Source organism: Rhinichthys klamathensis, unplaced genomic scaffold (assembly GCF_029890125.1).
Source record: "Rhinichthys klamathensis goyatoka isolate OS25496 unplaced genomic scaffold, OSU_Roscu_1.1 h1tg000217l_1, whole genome shotgun sequence".
NCBI classification, from domain to species: domain Eukaryota; kingdom Metazoa; phylum Chordata; class Actinopteri; order Cypriniformes; family Leuciscidae; genus Rhinichthys; species Rhinichthys klamathensis.
The window spans coordinates 127,090-147,589 of record NW_026606742.1 but is presented as its reverse complement, the minus strand read 5'-3'; the positions used below and the strand labels follow the sequence as shown (position 1 = coordinate 147,589).

The following is a 20,500-nucleotide window of genomic DNA, read 5'->3' as shown; positions in this document are numbered from 1 at the left end:
CAATATCCTGGCGGAGTAGACTCATTTAGACCGAAATACTCATTTGGTTTAAGCCAGGTTTCAGTAAGGCAAAGTACATCGAAGCTATTATCTGTGACCATTTCATTTACAATAACCGCCTTAGGTGTGAGCGATCTAATGTTTAGAAGACCTAGTTTTAGAAATTGTTTTTGTTCACTGATATTTAGATTTTCTGGTTTAATTACAATAAGATTTTTCCTAGATCCTACACTAGATTTATTGTTTGGCCTCACTACACGAGGAATAGACACAGTTTCTATATAATGTTCTACACTACTTATATCAATTAAGTTAGGACAGCAAAGACTGTGAATTGGACTTTGACTTACTAGTCAGATGGTGTGCAACGTCTTGGAGATGTTGTCCGACAGCACAGCCGCTCCGATTCTGCTGGGGTGCAGGCCATCAGCACGGTAGAGCCTAGGTCGCTCCCAGAACAGATTCCAATTATTTACAAAGAGCAGTTTCTGTTCATTACACCATGACATTAACCATTCATTTAGAGCAAATAGTCTACTGAACCTTTCTTGTCCTAGTCGGTACGTGGGAAGCGGTCCAGACACGATGATCGTTGCCTCAGGCGCTGTGCTGCGTACCGCCTCGATCAGGCTCCTGTAGTCCTTCTTCAGAACCTCCGTCTGCCGCAGCCTGATGTCGTTCGTTCCCGCATGGAGGACAACGGCTCCGACGCGCTCGTCGCCGTTCAGAATCTCGGGAACCTGTGCGGCGACATCAAGAACACGAGCACCAGGAAAGCAGTGAGTGCGCACCTTACCCTTACCTGAGGTAGCGCGGACATGACGGACCATGGAAGTGCCGATGATCACGGCGTCGTCGCGTTCCGACTCGTGAAGAGGGGAGAAGCGGTTCCGGGTGGAGATCTCGAAGACCGGGAGGGGCGGAGAGGTTCTTGCTCTGGTCCTGGCTCGTGTCTTCCGCTGTGGGATCACCCAGGGTCCATGGTGTTGTGTAGGTGCCGGAGTGAATGAAGCCAGAGATGATCGCGTCCTCCTGGGCAGAGAAACGCACGGAGTAGAGGAAGTCGGAGTCAAAAAGTTACTAACCACTGACTTGTGAGCATCGGCGCGTGACGTTTCAAGCGCTGATCGCCGATCCCGCAGCTCGGCTTGCCTCTCCAGCAGACCACGGATCTGTTTCTCCACCGATTCCAGTTCCAATCGCACCGACATCAGCTCGAATGTGTCCTCACCTGCACTCAGAGGTAACGTTAGACACACATCCGATATGTTCGCCATTATAACAGATGAACAGTAAATTAACAGTGATACTACCAATATCACTACTAATTTAGGACTGGAATGCTGGATATAACCTGTATCCTTTCAGTGAAACGGGTGTAAAATCAGACGGTCAATAGGCGCGAGCCCACGCGTGAAATGCTAGCGGGCTAAAGGCTAGTAGCCGAGATTCGCAAAGTTGGATCTAAGTAGCGATATCAAAGCAATCCGATTGTTTTTTTTATAGGGAATAGTATCGAGGATAGGTTCACACGATATAAAAATAGAAAGTGCTTGTTAATAAATGAGTGGTAAAGAAGAAAATCAAGGATTAATGAATCAATTCGACGGAGCTCTAAACACAAACAAACACCGCCCGCGCATGCGCAGATGTAAGTCGTTGATGTAAAAAATCTTGTTGTCATGGAATTTCTTTCAAGAAGAGAGTAGATTTCTGGCCCAAAACAATTAACGTTAGTTGCAGAAATAGAAGTATTTTGAATGATGATGTTTAGTCATGTGTTGCCAGTGCCACTTGCAGCCGTTAGCTAATGTTATTAACTGCTCAAATATATGCAGTGAATGTCGACTGGTAGGCACCTAATTCACCTAATTTTCTAACTAAAGCAGTCACACAGTCTGTTTTATTTAGTTCTGATTGATGTCAAAAGTACTGATACTTTGGTACCAAGTCGATATTAAATAAGACTTATGGAATTGGACAATTGAAAATGTCCTGGAAAAGTCCTGAAAAAATGATGGCTGAAAAGAGTGGAGAAACCTGATTCAAACATTCCTACATAGACCAAGATACTCCAAACTGCATTTGTCCATAGGCAACATTTTGGGGGATAATGGGTAGGTTTAAATGTTCCTAAACAGTGTTTTTAAGAATTAGGCACGTGAAAGTGTTCCATCATGGGTTCTTTCAAACATTCTTACATAGACCTTTTTGGGCATTTAGATCCACACTGTTAAAAAATTGTGTAATTAATTACAGTAATTATACCAGGTTAATAATTGCATTGATTTCACATTAATTCCACAGTAGGACTTACCTTGCATCTAACTGAACTCTTGGAAATTTCTTGTAAAGTCTACAATATCATACTGCATTTCTACAATGCATATGCACTTTGAATGTACCCAGCATGCAGTGCGGCATTAATTAATTATGCTGTGGAGTTTTTTGATATTATGCTTGCTGCTGAACTTATTTTTGGTTCACTTTTAGCAGTTTGTTGTTTGTTTATTTTGTAATGTTCAGAATTGATCTTTTATTATTATTATTTGTTGTCACCATGTGGTATTTTGTAGGTCGAGTATTGATGTCTGTGCATCATTAGGTGATAGAAGAAGAAAAAAAATCTTGTGTTGCAAGATGTCACACCTTACAAAGATAAATCTCAGCTGCTTTATTGTGAAATATCCATCTACAAACAATTATGAATTTGAAATAAAATCTTTATGCTAAAATAACGCTATAGTATAGTTTGACTATAAAATAAGTGAATTGGCTGATTTTAGTTATTCTAGCTTGTTTTAACAAATGTTTTCATTTGTCACACTTCTTACTTAGCTAGATCAGAAATTTGAATATGAATATACAAGGTCCAAGATCGCAATCAAATGGAACACTAATCACCATTATAGTGACTTTGAAACAATTACAGTAATAAACAATATAATCGTTAAAGACAACTTTATAATGTGAATTCAGAGTAAAGCAAGAGAAGTAAATTACTGTGAGTGTGATGATCATTTTGCTGTTGATTAAACAATAATTCATAAGAAAATGACCCAAGCCAGCATGCATTCATTTCATTGTAAATTCCGGATTATAGTAATTTATTGTAAAATAACACTCTTTAATCCTGGAAATTCCTGGAAATGTTTTACAGTTTTTCAACAAGCAGCATTTTTGGAAATTACATTGCTTTTGGACGTGCACTCAGGTCTTGCATATTTTGCAGCATATTTTATTAAGGAAAGAAGTTAAAAGATGTTCTATAGACCTTGCCTTTTTTTATTCCACTGCCTTGCATCTAATTTGTAACACGTTTTGTGTGAATGGCCCCTTAGAACATTCCTGCGTAGATAACTCTATATAACCCTAAAGGCCCTTTTGGGGGATCATAGGGGTGTTAAATGTGCATATAAGAATTTTTAGGTATCACAGATGAGCTTGAATATTTCTTCATAGACAGCATTTGTGGTCTTTTCAAAATTACCTTTTGAACCTGCCCATGATTACCCCCCCCCCCCCCCCCCAAAAAAATGCTGTTTATAGCCGCGTTTCAATTACCCTTCAAAATTGCACAAATTGAAATTGCGAATTGAAAGTACACCCAATGGAAACACGTAAATTTAGCTAAAACTCCCATATATCACAAAAAAATCGCATGAGGTGGTTTTTCAGGCAATTTGAAAAAGGAATATTTCGCAAAACTGCAATGGAAACAGTTTTTGCGCATTTACAGGTCACCTGACGTAGATGGCGCTGTATGTTTGGACAGAAGACGAGACCGAGTTCTTCATTAAACTCATAAAAGTATTACGGGAATACTGGATTCTAAGAAATATATCAAGACCTTGAAGCAGATTGGAGGGAGAAACACCTCATATGTGCCGCTGCCAAGTATATTAAAAATAATGGCTAGTGCGGTGGCTGAGATATGCGTAAACCTACCAACATCCGTTGCCATGATTTTTGGAATGACTTATCGTGAGAGGAAAAAAAATTACGTTTTAGTCGCATAACATCGGTTAATGGAAACACCGTAATTTCGCAATCGTTTTTTATCGACAATATCGCAAAAGTTTTGCAAAAATCTGTAATGGAAATGCGGCTTATGTCTCAGGCCTTGGAACACCCTCTCTCTTTTAGGACTTTCACTTATAGGGTAACCATATTGCCAGTGTATAAAGTCATATTGAAACTGCTTTGAGAACTCTCTTACACACACACACAGCTGCAGAGGGCAGTGCCTCTGCTCATCACCATACTAATGTTGCTTTAATGGACACATTAAAACCCCTGGAATGTTTCTGATGTTTAAACACCCTTGTGATGTTTAAACATTTAACATTTCTCCTTATCCTGTCCTAGTGTGTGTGCGCCTCACACTTTTCCCCCCTGCTTCCTCTTCCTTGTGTCTCCAGGCCTTTTCATTTCACATTCTGTGTGACGGTACATCACTGCTACGTTTCCATTTTGTGTCAGGCTCACGCTCTTTTTCCTTCCTCTCTCTTTCTCGTCTTCATTGTGATGACACAAGTGACATCTGTATTCCGCTACGTGCTGTGCTTTAGGTTGTTTGTTCACCCCACAATGTAAGGCATTAGCGGAACACATGTAATGTCAATGGCTGCGTCGCTATGACAACCATGCAGGGGTCTAGAGCAAGGGAACGAGGAAAGTGTGAGTGCTGGCATCGCAGACTCGAGGTTGTTAAGATTGTCACGCTCTCCATTGCACTCTCGTAATGAGTGAGAGATAAATGAATTACACCGGATCGGACGTTTTCTTTAATTGCCGATCCGGAGCAGATATCGTGTGTGACTGATCGAAGAAGTTTGAGAGTGATTTGTAAACTCGATTATGATTCCCTTGTGCTAAATCTAAGTGTGCATGAAAAATGAGCAGTGTCATTCATAATCTTCATTCCGTATTCCTAAAAGTGTTTAGTGTGGCATTTCAAGATGGAGGAATGAAGTTTGGCTAAGCAATGCCGCTCACATTCTATTAAATGGGGCAGTAAACCAGAAGCGGGCCCGTAGCCGTCATTGCGACCAACGCTTTGAAATGAACATCATCTCTTATATAGAGCCTGTCATAAATTATGGATTTGATATCAAATGCAATTTCTCCCAAAGACAGAAGTGGAAAGACTTATGAGACATGTCTCATAAAAACGAGCCGAGCGTCCCGTGCAATAACGGGCTAAAAAAATAAATAAATAAAAATATGAAAAACGAGCTGGTTGAAAGAGTCGTTTTCTCTGGCCATTACCGCATCACCAGTGAAAAGAAAACTGCTGACAAATGCCTGATGAAAGATGCAGCTTACACATGCGGAGGGGAGAAAGACACTCTGTTGTGATGTTCACGTTTCGCGTCCCTCTGTTCCGGAGTTTCAATGCTACTCTCATGCTCCTAGTTGTCATGGCGACTAACAAGAGCATCTCAGCAGCATCCTAAGAGCTCCAAACACTGAATATTGAAAACAAGCCACTGGCGAGATGACTGGCGTGTCCTGCCGCCCGATCTGGAAGTGTGATAAAAGTGCAGCCGGAGCCGTGGATGCAGTGCTTTAGGGCATGTCATTCATCCTCCATCCAAGAGTTCCTCTTTTTAAGATTCATCGATTCATTCCCTCTGTGAAGTTTATCCTTTGTTACCCATGTTTTTTTTTTTCATTCCTCCATCTATCCATTACAATTTTGTCTCCATAAATACAATTTTCATGCATTTATTCTTGTTTTCATTTATCTTTTTGTTCTATAATTTTATTCGATAAATCCATTCTAAGTCACTCATCCAATTTCTCCTCTTTATTTAGCTACTCATTCACTGTTTCATTCATTATTTTTACCCTTTAAACATGAAATTGTTCGTCTTTACTCTCCTTCATATTTTATGTCCATTCCTCCTCCTTTTCCTCTATTTATTCGTTCTTTCATTTATCCTTCAGTGGCTTTTATTTTTTATTCTTTTCATCCATGAATCCATCTACCCTTTCTTCAAATATTGTCCCTATTTTTATTTATTTATTATTCATTACACACACACACACACACAGTGTTGGGTTCACAAATTACAAGTTACTGTGAGTTATTAATGTACTTAGATTACTTTTTCAAGTAAAGAGTAAAGTGATGCATTACTTTTAAATTTACAACAAAATACTTTTTTCAAATAAGTAAGGCAAGTTTTTTTTAGTTTCAAGTTTGTTTTCCCATTTATTGACTGACACCTCCCCTATCCCCATATTGATAGAAATCGTGAGTAACATGCAAAGGCGTTGTGTGCGCTGTGTAAACATGGTTATTATTAGTTGTAGTCTAATGTGATCAAGCATTTGGATAAAAACAGCTTCATTATTCCTTAAAATGAATACAAACTGTAAATGCAAACTCAGAATATTATGCAAACCTGCAATAATTAGATTTGTTAATTAATACAAATATACGTTATGTGATTTTATTAACCAATGTCTTTGCTGCTGACGTTCGATTATCCAATTCAACCAACCATTTGGTGTGAAAGGATCTTTACATAATTTTGTCAAACCTTTTTTTTATTAAAAAACAATAAGCAAGTCTAGTCCTGGTGAGAAAAAGTAAAATAACATTACTTTCCATAAAAAGTAACTAACTTAATTTGTTACTTTTTTAGGAAGTAACGCAATATTGTAATGCATTACTTGTAAAAGTAACCTTCTCCAACAGTGTGTGTGTATATATATATATGCGCACACACACACACACACACACACACACACACTATATATATATTACTCTGTATTAATTCATTAATTCGTTCATTTGGTTGAGCAGTTAGACCTTCAGTTTTCTGTCATTCTGTAAATGAATTTCTTGTATATGTTCTTTGAGATTTAGTGTTGTCATTTCTGTTTAATGTTCAGCAGAGGTTTATTTGAGTCCCTTAAGCATTCAGCACAAATCACACACACCACCCCAAGTGGAGAGGTGACTAATGGAACTCCCATCTATCACTCTTTATCTCTCGCTGCTCGCTCCCCTTCTCTTTATCACTTTCACTCAGACTCCTCCTTTATCACCCTTCTCTTTTTTCCCCCTTTCCTCCTGCAGGTTCTTCAGTAACATAACTCTATCTGGACGGGACTATTCCTTTAATAATGATGGTTATCTGGCAAATCCGCTTCTGGATGTTATCTCCTACACTGCAGGAAGAAGCTGGGAGGAGGTAGGGGTGGAGCCATTAGTATGCTTAAATGTGTTTAGATATTCATGGTTATCACTGAACTGTTTTAAATGCAGCTTCCAAGTGAGTTCACATTTTTGCCTTGCCATTTAAATGCAATATAATTGAAATGTGAAGAATGCATTTGAAATGAACCGTGTGTCGCATACAGAAGGGACTGAAGTACATCAAAGAATAAATATATGCACGTTCACATTTTATTACAATATATTTTGTGCAAAGCAAATCAAATCAAGGAAGATGAGGTCATATTGTGCTTTTTCATTGGAAGTGTAATTTTTACTGCATTGAAATTTGTGTTTATAAACATAACTATCATTATTTTATTGTGTTCTTTTGTACTTTGTACATGACCGTTACTAACCAGTCATTTTCATATTCAGTACTTTTAGTACATATACTTCTACATATCATGCAGCAAAATGGTCAACCTACTGGACACTTAGTGTGTACTCTATCTCTCCCTTAATAAAAACCTTTAAATTCAGGGTAAAAAAAAAAAGAATTATAAAAATAAGTTGTTGGCACTGCAGTTCATACCTGCTAATGTTTTACTGTATAATTCGCAATGTTCCCGTTTTTCAATAAATTGTCTGTTATTTTAAATTGCTCTCAAAAGGGAAATTGTTAACAAGGCAGTGCACTTGAATGCAATTGAAAATGATTGCACATACAGCTTTTTCTGGCAAATGTCGATAAGCCATCGGGAAATTTTATTTTTGCAGGACAGTTTATGGTATTAGTTATTCATGCACTTTTTGACAGTTTGAAATGGCTGGTTTCAGAACTGCCAAAGGAGCTGCAGAAACCGTAAATCATTCATTGTTGAGCTAGAACAAAGGTATTTCTTTTACATTTAATTGCCATGTTCACTGACAGATTGGTTAACACTTGAGATTGGGAATCATGTGAATTTACAAAGGTGTCATGCTGCAGTAGCTTTGAAAGGTTTGGTTTTTACGGGTCTTGTTGAAAGGTAAAATAGCTGTCACTGGGAAGACAGGCATTTTAAACGTTCTTTAGCTTCAAGTATCTAACTTAATAAAGTCGGGACTACATCCACTAACGATGTAAAGAATGTCAGAAAGGAAATAGACCTGCCACCACCAATCATATTTAACTACTTCAAAGCACCATTGTGAAACATTTTGCATCTGTCTTAGGTCTCAAAAACTTGTTTGTAATGGCGTGTTGCTATTGTTGTAGGTGGGTTGGTGGGAGAATGGAGTGCTGCGTCTGCGTTACCCACCCTGGTCCAGGTACGGCCCCTTCCTCAAACCTCTGGATGATTCCCAGCACTTGCGCGTTGTTACTTTGGAGGAGAGGCCCTTCGTCATCGTAGAGCCTGCTGATCCTGGAACAGGCTCCTGCATCAGAGACTCGGTTCCGTGCCGTCTGCCACTCAACAACAGGTCAAGGTTCAGTCTGTGGATTTTTCGACTAGAAATGTTCAACATTTGAGGTTATCACTTTAGCAAATGTGGCAGTGAATATGCAGATGTTGCAAATTACATTCACATTACCCCAGGGGCATTCATTCCCCGTCCTGTCGCTAGCACTGATGGAATTTAAATAAATTAGAAATTCACGTAGAAATAGAAGAGGTTGATCAATGATTGTTCTGTGTTAGAGCACTTTACTTCATTTACCTTATTTAAATGGAGAATTTCTCAAAACCCTTCCTGGTCTAGCATACAGCGCCTAGGTGAATAGGAGGAAAACTGTAAGAATAACATGCACAGGTGATATTTTACCTCAAAATTAAGAAAGATAATGGGAATTAGATTTTAATTAATTAGATTATGATTTTGTTTAATCAACTAATTTTTCATGTTTTTTTCATGACATTTTCATTATAATTAAGCATATTTACCGTAAATATGCTTAATTATAATGAAAATGTCATGGAAAAAATGAAAAATTCAGTTGGTTAAACAAAATCATAATCTAATGAATTAAAATCTAATTCCCATTATTTTTCTTAATAATCTATCCCACAAATTCTCGTTCTCATTTTTGGAAAGATATAATGTGGTAGTTATTGCAGTGGCGAATCTCATTTGATTCTTATTGAGAATTACTAAATACTCAAAAGTAGTTGCGGTAATGACAGTAAGGGGAAATGTACTTAAAGGGGTCCTATTATGCCCTTTCACGAAGTATTGATTTTGTTTTGGGGGGTTTTGGGTACTAGAATATGTTTTAATGCTTGATTGTTCAAAAAACACCTTATTTTTTCACATATTTTACATTATTACAGCTCCTCTTTCCCCAGTCTGGTTGAACGCGTCGTTTTCGATGAAGCCGCTCCTTCCGAAATACGAAATGTGCTGTGATTGGTTAGCTGGCCCAGTGTGTTGTGATTGGCACCGCTTAACGCGTGTTCGGGAAATATCCCTCCCCTCCATAACCGCGAGCTCTGCTCAGATGTAAATATTAAAGGTGCATTGCGCAACATTTCATGTTAAAAATGCCCGTTTTTCTAACCCATACATGCTTAAACAATTGCCTGATGGGCTGAATGAGCCCTTCTCTGATCACTGCGATTGCCTCTATAATCCTGTACAGGAAAATAAATAAGAGGGATTCGGGACGGAATTTGAGACTGGGCGTGACGTCATGCACGTTCACGCTGAACTGGCTATGTCTGGCAGGTTTGTGTATTCGCTGGCGCCGCCATTCTCCGTATCAGCGAAGACAACTCGAGCGACAAAACTTTAGCCAACTTTCGACAAAAGTAGAAGATGGATTCTAAGAGCTTGTAGTTCATTCCAAACCCTAACGCAAACTCCAGGTAAGACAAAGAAAACAAAACTTTTGTCTAGTGCCACCAAAAGGGCCAAAGTGGAGTCAGACAGGCGTCGGAATAAGACGAGAGTCAACATCGGGAAGGCTTTCAACAAATGGAGAGATCTCCGGTCTGCTCTAGGGCTCAAACGGGATCCTCAGTTGGCTTTTTTCTTGATAAAACGGTTCATGAACGTGTTTCCATAATAATACAATCATAAGTGGATACAGTAAACACATAAAACAGTTCAACATGGAGATAGATGGAAACAAAAACCGAAGTTTTCTACTACCCCCGTTTTCCCTTCACACATAAGTGTGTAATTTACTCAAATGCCTTTCCTTTCATATATTTAAAGGTCCCGTTCTTCACGATTCCATTTTTCAAACTTTAGTTAGTGTGTAATGTTGTTGTTAGAGCATAAATAATACCTGTACAATTATAAAGCTCAAAGTTCAATGCCTAGCGAGATATTTTATTTAACAGAAGTCCCCTTTCAAAGCCTACAGCGAACGGCCGGTTTGGACTACATCCCTCTACTTCCTTTTTTAATGACGTAACTAGAACAGTTTTTTTTACTAATCTACGCCCACAGGAATACACAAAAAAAGGGGGCGTGGTCTTGTTGCGCTCCCACGGAGAAGAAGCACTTCAGCTGCGCATGCATCTCCAATTTATGGTAAGAGGCGTGACCTTTCCGGGCAACGTGCGATAAGCTGCTGTCGAATCACAACACAGGAACCGCTGGCACAATCAGAACTCGCTACGTATTTCTGAAGGAGGGACTTCATAGAACAAGGAAGTCATCAGGCCGTTTTTTGGACAGTGAAAACAGCGGTATACAGATAAGTAAATTGTGTGAAAAATACTGTGTTTTTTTACACGCGAAACATGAACACATGTTATATTGCACACTGTAAACACAATCAAAGCTTCAAAAAAACATGAAGAACGGGACCTTTAAAATGACTTGCAGATTTATAACTTTATTACCTCTGAAGACATTATGACTGTAAACAAAAGATTTGTGCGGCTGATGCTCCTTTGGTTATGAACAGCTCGTGCTCGTGCAAGCGTGTGTATGCGTGTGGTCCATGAGCGTGCACATCTCTGGTTGCAGTTTCGCTTGTCGCCAGAGGGGGGCATAGTTCTGCAAAAACTCAGAGACTAGCGCAATGCACCTTTAACGATAGCGATTCGAGCCCGATTCAGACTCTGACAATGTTAACGAACAAGAGGAACGTGCAGAACGGATTTCAAGCATGAACTTTGCAACCACGGATTTCACAGGACGTTTCAGAGTGGTATGTTTTTTTGTTTTGTTTTCTTATAGATAAGATGTTATCCACCATTTAATCACATTTGTTGGAAAACCATGGTAATACAAACAGTAATTAATCACAAAATCATGGATAATTTTCCTAAAGGGCGGTGAACGGTCTTACAAAAGCAAGAGCTTACAAAAGCTACAGTAAACAAAACATCTATACTGTAATGTTAGCTAGCAGGCTAGCGGAGGCAAAGCTTTGCCCTTCGTTTACATCATAGCTATCATAGCGACTATATAAAACCTATAATTGGAACTGTTAATAGAAAACACAACTACAAATAAAAGACATACACATACTTACAAGTTGTGATCCCGGGTCAATTTGCTGTTTATAGATCACAACTTGTAAGTCTTTTATTTGTAGTTGGGAAAATGGGAACTGCTACGTCTGTCAGGAGAAGCTTTTTGTGCGTAGCCTGCATTGTACTCTCTTCTGGAAGCTGTTCTCTGTAAAATGTGCAGCACACAGACAAACATTGAGGTTATAATGTTCATGAACATTGTTTAACATTTTTAACCACTCTAAGTTCGTCAGCCTTTGGACAAACTTTTTCCGGGATGGAAAAAAACAGCGACAACACACTTCATCTTCCCTAGCGCAGCTCAACCGGGCCTCGTCGACTTTTTTGCGTATTCCGTGGGCGGAGATTATTTAAATGAGTAACATTATGACTTCAAAAGATCCGGAAAAAAACGCGTTGTAGTCCAAATGAGCTGTTTTCTTTGTAGTTCTTGTAAAGATTTTGTTAAATAAAATATCTCCCTTTGGAGTGGTCTTTGAGCTTTGTAACCTTGCAGATCTTTTTTATGCTCAAACAGCAACATTACACGCTAACTAAAATTGAAAAAGTGAAAAAGCATAATAGAACCCCTTTAATCTGCAATAAAGTCACAATCTAAAAAAAAACTTAAAAATTGTCTTTAAATAATTTTTTTACAATATTTTTTTGTATTATATTTTTGGTTGAAATATGGAATACAATATTTAGATAAATAACCTATTTCTTTTTTATCACAACTCCAGTTTCTATGGAGTAGTGCTGGTTTTTAAAACAGCAGAACCGTTTCCTTAAAGAATCTTAATGCTTTATGCTGATAGACCTCAGATCATGTGTGTTTGCCTTAGATGACATAGCACTGAATTCTAAGCAGGGATGTTCATTTAGTTTCTTTGGCTTGGTTTCTCTACATTATTTCTTTCTTTTGTCACAGTCCCCTTTCTGTTTCTTTTTTCCTTTTCTATGTCTTTCTCTTCTTCTTCCTTTCAATTACAGCATGGTTGTTGAGGGCATTCAATCCATGAAGCACTGCTGCAAAGGCTTCTGTATTGATGTTCTCAAGCGCCTGGCTAAAATAGTGGGCTTCACCTATGACCTCTATCTGGTGACCAATGGCAGGCATGGAAAGAACATAGATGGAGAGTGGAATGGAATGGTCGGGGAGGTCAGGCCCTCATCTTATCTCTTGACTATTTATTGACCCTGATTTTATTATCTCAAAGTCAACTGAATTCAGGTGCAATTTTCTTGAATTGTGACACAGATGAAGCACCAGGCTAAATATGCAAGCTAATGTTCTTGAATATAAATTATAAACATATCATTTCACTATTTTAAATGTCCAAACTATGCAACATTCAAATAATAAAAGTTAGTTACTATCTTGACAAACCTGTTCACTTTTAATCCACTTTCTCTGTTCGTAATGTTATTAGTCTCTTTCCCCACCAGGTGGTGTCCAAGCGGGCCGACATGGCGATCGGCTCCCTGACTATTAATGAAGAGAGGTCAGAGGTTGTGGAGTTCTCTGTTCCGTTTGTGGAGACTGGCATCAGTGTCATGGTCTCTCGTAGCAATGGCACTGTGTCACCATCTGCTTTCCTCGGTAAGAAAGTAGGAAGGAGCGTCAGACTTCATTTTTACATTTAGGCATTTGACAGACAGTATCTGTTTCCTTGGGAATCAAACCCTTGACCTTGGGTTTGCCAGCACCGTGCTCTACCATTTGAGCTACAGGCTTTTATATAAATCTTTAAATAATCTTTGCAAACCAACTGGGCAAACCTAACAATGCTGGCATAATTAAGCTGGCATAAGGAATCAAATTTTCCTTGACAACTAATTTTGTATACAGATAAATGCATTAACAAATGACATATCAATGACATCTATTGGGTGATTAGAAGCTTGACATAAAAAGGAGAAAATATGATATATGCTATTATTCCTAAACAAGAAGAATGGTGATATGTGAGAAAGTTCATTAAGTCTTGTGTTGTTCCCGGCTAGGTGTGTAGCACCTACTGCTCTGCGTTTGTGCAGAATTTTTTTTTTTTTTTTTTTTAAGTTTGCAAAGAAGCTGTTAAATAGGCTGTTTTATTCAAAGTCATTTAGAGTGCTCAATTAAATTTCAATTAAATTAAGGCAATTAAATTAAGGGAACCTTATGGCACGCGGAGGGATAATCACAGAAGCACGCACCTCCGGTCACGCGAATGAATTGTCGAATCTGCGCGCAAGCGCAGGTTAAAATGTCACACTTTAATAGCATGTATTATAGCACCTAACTTAAAACAGGCTGTGTGACTATGAGGAATGATTACCTCAAAATTTACGTTCACATGCAAGTTTATTTGAACAAAGTTCAACAAGCACTTTATTTGAATTAAATGCATACCTCTTTAGCTATTGTCACGTGCCAGTGATTATCCACGTGTGCCATGGGTTGCCGACCCTTGCTATAGACTTATTGGCACAAAATGCAAAAACGTTGCTAACATTATAAATGGAGCTCAGAGGAAAATATTAAGTGTTTTGTATGTCATCTATTCATTTGTTTTGTTTTTTTTCCACTATTGTAGAGCCGTACAGCCCAGCTGTGTGGGTTATGATGTTCGTCATGTGCCTGTCTGTGGTGGCTGTGACCGTTTTTATATTCGAGTTCCTCAGCCCTGTTGGATATAACCGAAGCTTACAGAGCGGGAAGAGTATGTTATTTCTATATTTTAAGGTTTCGCTCTAGGCATTTCTTGAATGCAATCAGCAATGAAAGATTTGTTTACAGATTGTTATTTTCATTGTAAGCATGTTCCACAATTCACCTCGAGCTATCTTCCCTCATCTCTCATGCGTCTTACTGTTGTCTCTCTTCACACTTCCTGTTATCACCATGTCATAATAAGACATGTCTCATTTGGCCTTCCTGTGTTTTTCTTCTCCCAGAGTTAGGAGGTTCAAAGTTCACCATAGGGAAGTCTATTTGGCTGCTATGGGCTCTGGTGTTTAATAACTCTGTTCCGGTGGAAAACCCGAGAGGCACCACCAGTAAGATAATGGTGCTGGTCTGGGCTTTCTTTGCTGTCATCTTCCTAGCCAGCTACACTGCTAACCTGGCTGCTTTCATGATCCAAGAAGAATACATCGACACTGTGTCGGGCCTCAGTGATAAGAAGGTAGGCAGTAATATGAGTGATTTAATTAGTTACAAATTTCCCTATTTTTAGCTATTACGTTGAAAAAGAATGTAACTGGTTTCACAGACGACTTAGATTAAGCCAGGATTAGACCATAGTTCAACTAGAACAATTAAGTAGCTTTTATAAACGTTCCTTAGAAAAAAAAAACATTACTGGTGTGTATCTGGAGACAAAACAATGGCACTGACATATATGCCAGAGAAAATTGATTTCAGTTAAAACCGTTCAAAAATGCATTTTAGTCTGAGACTAGGCTTAAGCCTTGCCTGTGAAACCAGTGGAATAATTATGATTAGATATGTTTTATATTTGTGTAATAATATATCTTGTTTGCAAATAAGATAGTTGTTATATTGAGTTGTTATATTATTTTCAATGTATAATTGTATTAGTATCATTTATTATCATCATAATGTATCTACCACTATTGAATATTTAATTGTTTCTCCCTTTTTTAAAGTTTAGATTACATTTAGCACTAACTTATATTGATAGATTATGGTAATGCCTAATAATGTGATGCCTAATTATAATTTTTTTAATTGTAGTTATTAATGTTTGGTTTTAACAATGTAGGGTATAAATCAAATATTTATAAGTTATCAGCAGTGCAATTTTAGTATTATTTATATACTACAGTATTTATTAACTTGTAGAATTAGCTTATTTGTATATTTTCAGTTTTAGTAATTTTAGTGCTTAAACTTATTTCAGTTAGTTGCCAACTCAACATTTCTAATTTTCGTTAACCTTTTTTTTTAAAAGTTTGTCATTTATAATTTATATTTTATTTCAGCTTTATTTCAGTTAAAACAGTTGGTAACACTTTCTATGAAGCCCAAAGCTTATAATTATTTATATACCCCATTTATATATTTAAGTATTACTATTCTATAAATATATTTATTAAGACCTATACTGCTTTATAAGAACAGTTATAGTTTAATTTATATTATTTTTATAATTATAAGTCGTGCATTTGCTTTTTCCATTTGCATGCTCATAATCCATTATACACTGATTCATAAATGATCAAATATAAAATGGTTCCAGAGACACTTGTTTGCTGTACCAATTAGTTATCAATTCTGTCTTTAATGGCTAATGTTTGCATTAGAGGTCATGAATGGTAAATTCTATTTGTTAAAATCTATATATCAGCCATATGCATATATTGGAATTATAGTTTACAGTTTGGAATTATATTTTAAAAAATATTGTTGCAGTTTTTTGCAACATTTTGTAACATTAAAAAAGATAATTTTTTTAAACTATTTGTATTAATGATTTCTGATTTTTTTCTCCATTATTTTATTACAGGAATTATTGTTCATTAGTTACATTTACAAGTAAACAACTTAAAATGTATAAGGAGCACATCTTCATGATTTCTTAACATTTGCTTTAGGAAAATTGCATCCTATGTTTTCACTTTACTTAAAGCCATCAATGATGCATTTATAGAGGTTAGTAACTGTATTATCATTTACAATAAGTGTTTATAAGATCACTGCTATTAATAACAATATCTCACTTATTTGACAGAAATAATTAATAATATTAAAAAGTCATTGTAACTATAATATAATAACATTAAAGCAATGCAGGTTGCATCTTTATAAGTACATTCATGGATCCATACAACATACGACTAATTAATACTCATAAATCAGTGTATAATGGATTATAAGCATGCGCATTGAAACAGCAAATGCATGACTTATAAGTTATTATAAAAATTATATAAATGTAACTGTTCTTATACTGCAGTATAGGTCTTAATGAGTCTTTATAAATATATTTATAAAATAGTAATACTTACTTATAAATAAGTATAAATGGAGCTATAATTCATTATAAGCATGGACATCATAGAAAGTGTTACCAAACATTTTTTAATAGTTTAACACTTGTTAAGCCATAAAATAAAAACATATTATTGGTATTGTCAAAGACTTTATACCTAGAAAGATGGTGTACTCGTCATAATATTGCTATGAATGGTAGAATATGCAACGCGCAATATGGCGGAATTAGTCCCGCCTTCTAAATAAAACAGCCAATCGCTGATGCAGCTGCTGTTAGAAGCTCCGGTTGCTATAGAACAGTCGGTGTTCTGAGACGCATCCTTAGGACTGCACGTGCACATTGGCTGGTCCAGCCTGAAAAATAAGCTTTTTTTAAAGGGGTCATATAATGCCAGTTTTGTACAAGCTAATATGATTCTTTAGGGTCTAAATTAAAAGTTTGTAATATACTTTCATTAAAAATTCTCATTAGTATTGTAAGAAAACACTTATTTTACCTGGTCAAAAACAGCTCTGTTTTCAGCACGCCGTTTCAGTGCATATGCCTTTAAATGATCATGAGCTGCGCTCACTCCGCCCCTCTGTTCTGTGCATACACCGTTTGTAACACAATAACACAATAACCATAACGCGTTGTTCAGTATAAACGTGGAATTATGAATTATATTGAGAACGTCATACATAGAAAACATGCCGTAATGTACCCTGACTGAGTGTAAACCTTAGACGCATTCATTGTGAAGCGTGCAGCTAGCGATTTGCAAAGATTAATATATTAATATAAAGTTTAATAAAACGTTTCACTCACTTCCGTTCTTCTGGAGGTTCAGCAGGAACACGAATATCTGGTACCGATCCTTTTTAGCAAAGCTTCTTAGCAAATCCAGCTTTATACTGACCCTCGTTTATAAAGCAGTCTGGTGTGTGAAATGATTCGCGCAAACATGAAAGCATTGACGTTGCTCGTGTGGAATATTCCCTTCGAAAACAAAACTCAGCCACTGCGTCTTCAGCGGTTCGGATTCAGGAACATTAAAATGACTGTGTTCGTTATTACACCCAAGAACAGAACACCACAATCGCTTAGACGCCATTCTGCTCATAGACAGTGCTCCGGCACATCAACAATGACCGCGCCGGTCCGGTCCGCGCAGACTATGATTGACAGCTACCTCATGTGCGAGGGCGGGTCTGTGTTGAAACGCTCCCGTCAATCAACAATCGTGGGAGGGGCGTCCGTTTTATTGACGTCACAAAAACGAACGGCTCGATTTGAGGCAGGGGAAAACATATAAGGAGATTAAAACAAAACCACTGGATGGATTTTTATCATTATATGATGTTTGTGTACAGGCACTGCCAACACACATTTCAGTACAATCAACTTGTAAAAGTGCATGTACCATTATATGACCCCTTTAACGCTATTTGAAAATAAGAAATGAGACCGTTGTTCTCAGATTTCATTGGTGATTTCAAATCCTTAAATATATTCGTAAGCTTGGTGAACAGCATTGGGGAATTTGATGAGTTAGAGATATTTCAAAGAGATAGGAGCTGCACTTGCATGACTGAAATAGCTGTCCAAGAGGCATTTCAAAGATGGCCGCCGAGTGAAATAACTTGCCTAAAGGGACTTTGGTATTGGTCACAATTTTAATATTGGTGCATCCCTATTTACTGGACCCAAAGTGTACTAAACTGAGCTGTGAATTTTTTTATATAAGCTGAAATTGTGATTTATAACAATAACTGACATCACTGTAATATGGTCACACACTATTAATCCTTTGAAACGGGTCTCATTTGAATGTGAACCAGACATTTGTTTGTGTGGAGGAGTTGGGGCCAAATTATGCAAATAAATCATCGGCCTATAATCACATAAAGCAATGATTTGATTTTCATTCTTTTAAACCCCCATTAGAGCACCCCCCCTCCCCGCTCTTTGGGCTTCCAATCATAGTTAGCCAAATTATTAATTAACTAAAACTCAGAGGCCTAAACTGTAATCTCATATTTCAGAAACCTAATGAAGTATCTCCCACTGTCGTTTTCAGTTTCAACATCCCACAGATCAGTATCCTCCCTTACGATTTGGCACTGTCCCAAACGGGAGTACGGAAGAGAATATACGGAGCAATTACCCCAACATGCATCAGTACATGGTGCGGAACAATCAGAGAGGAGTGGAAGAAGCCATCGACAACCTTAAAACCGGGTGAGTGAATGACGACCAGTGTTAAAGACAATATAAAAATGATACGAATGACTCTAAAATCTGATTGGGTGATCCAGGTTCAAAGGTGTACACACTCTCGGAAGAATCTATAGGTTAATCCATATGCATAAACTGTATATAATGAGCGTTTCACAAATAAAAAAATCTTCCAAACTCTAGCTTTAATCCTGGCCCTAAATTCGACCACAAAGAATCAAGATGTTCTTTGAAGCAGTGGGGGGAAACAGATGTGCTCACAAGTAATTGATGGATATGGGTGACATGATGGATCACAACAGGGGCGTTAATTATTTTGTTGGCTGTCGCTTTTCGTCTCCATTTCCAAGGAGGGTGTGAAGATTGACTTTTATCCTTGGTGCCATGTCACTGGAAGGACCAAACATTCAGAAGGCATTACTATCACCACAGGATACTACTTATTTAACTTGATTTGTTACAGTTCTTGCAGGGCGAGCATGGTTTTGATATCTCTCGCTTACTCCAGTCAAACATCATTTATTTTATTTACGTTTTCATTTCATTTATTTATATTTTAAATTTATTCAAGTGACTTAGAAGTGAGGAACATCACAAGCAACTTGTTAAATGGGTGCAGTAACTAGTTACACTACCATTCAAAAGTTAGTTTTTTTTAAAGAAAGTAATACTTTAATTTAGCAAAAATGCATTAAATCATTCAAAATTAACTGTGAAGACTTTTGCATTGTTTTAAAAGAATTCTCTTTCAAATAAATGCTGCTCTTTTGAACGTTCTATTCTTCAATGAATCATAAAAAAGCATCACGGTTTTCACAAATATTAAGCAGCGCAACTATTTTCAATACTGATGATAATAAGAAATGTTTCTTAAACACCAAATCACCATATTAGAATAATGGTTTGCAATCACAGGAATGAATAACATTTAAAAATGTTGTCATAAATGTAGCCTTAGTGAGCATAAGAAATTTACTTACTGGGGACTGATAGCTGAACGTCTAATGGACATGGCACGGAGTTTCAAAGCTGTCATCTGATTAGTTGAATTCTACAGGATTTCTTTGTCGCATTCTTTAAACAAACCCATGGGAAAGCCAAACCCCCACATGGAGGAAAGCCGTTGTGTTTACAACTGTGACAATGAGCGCTTATCAGGGTCAACTAATGCTGGATTTTCAAAAGTATGTGAAGTTCGCGGCATAGACTCTTTAAAGCTCCAGTCCGTAACTTTTTTAAGTTAAAAATAATCCAAAATAATTATATTTAAAAAAACTTATTCTGCCAGTGGTCAAAACTATCTGCTTGCCATAGCTAGATTCAAAACGGTTAGCTTGTAATAATGATTTTAATTCCAGTGGTACTGGTGGGTTTCCGCGGGAAATTCGAGCATGTCTTTGCGTCATGACGTCGCACCCGTACACATAAAGAAGGAGTTTCGGCTAGCCGGCTATACTGCGCGTGACGAAATGTTTAGATGTATAGGCTTTTCTCGCAGGCGCAGCACTTTACATAATTAAACTTATGGCATCCAGAAAGATCCAAACAACCATCATCAGTGTCAACTGGAGATTCAGCAGTTATAAAACCCAAAAGACTTCGTACTTCGGATTTAAGGTGGCTAGAGAAAGAGAAAGAAACCGTCTCATGCGAAC

General features: G+C 37.4%; 1 protein-coding gene across 1 annotated transcript in view; it reads left to right on the top strand.

Annotated features, from left to right (window-relative positions):
* The window catches only part of grin2da (glutamate receptor, ionotropic, N-methyl D-aspartate 2D, a), a 73,707-nt gene that overhangs the window by 42,517 nt on the left and 10,690 nt on the right, over positions 1 to 20,500 (top strand). The window contains exons 5-11 of the mRNA XM_056264166.1: positions 7,094 to 7,208; positions 8,433 to 8,638; positions 12,619 to 12,787; positions 13,075 to 13,228; positions 14,205 to 14,330; positions 14,566 to 14,795; positions 18,688 to 18,848. Coding sequence (XP_056120141.1) covers positions 7,094 to 7,208; positions 8,433 to 8,638; positions 12,619 to 12,787; positions 13,075 to 13,228; positions 14,205 to 14,330; positions 14,566 to 14,795; positions 18,688 to 18,848 — 1,161 coding nt within the window. The remainder of the gene's footprint in view (positions 1 to 7,093; positions 7,209 to 8,432; positions 8,639 to 12,618; positions 12,788 to 13,074; positions 13,229 to 14,204; positions 14,331 to 14,565; positions 14,796 to 18,687; positions 18,849 to 20,500) is intronic.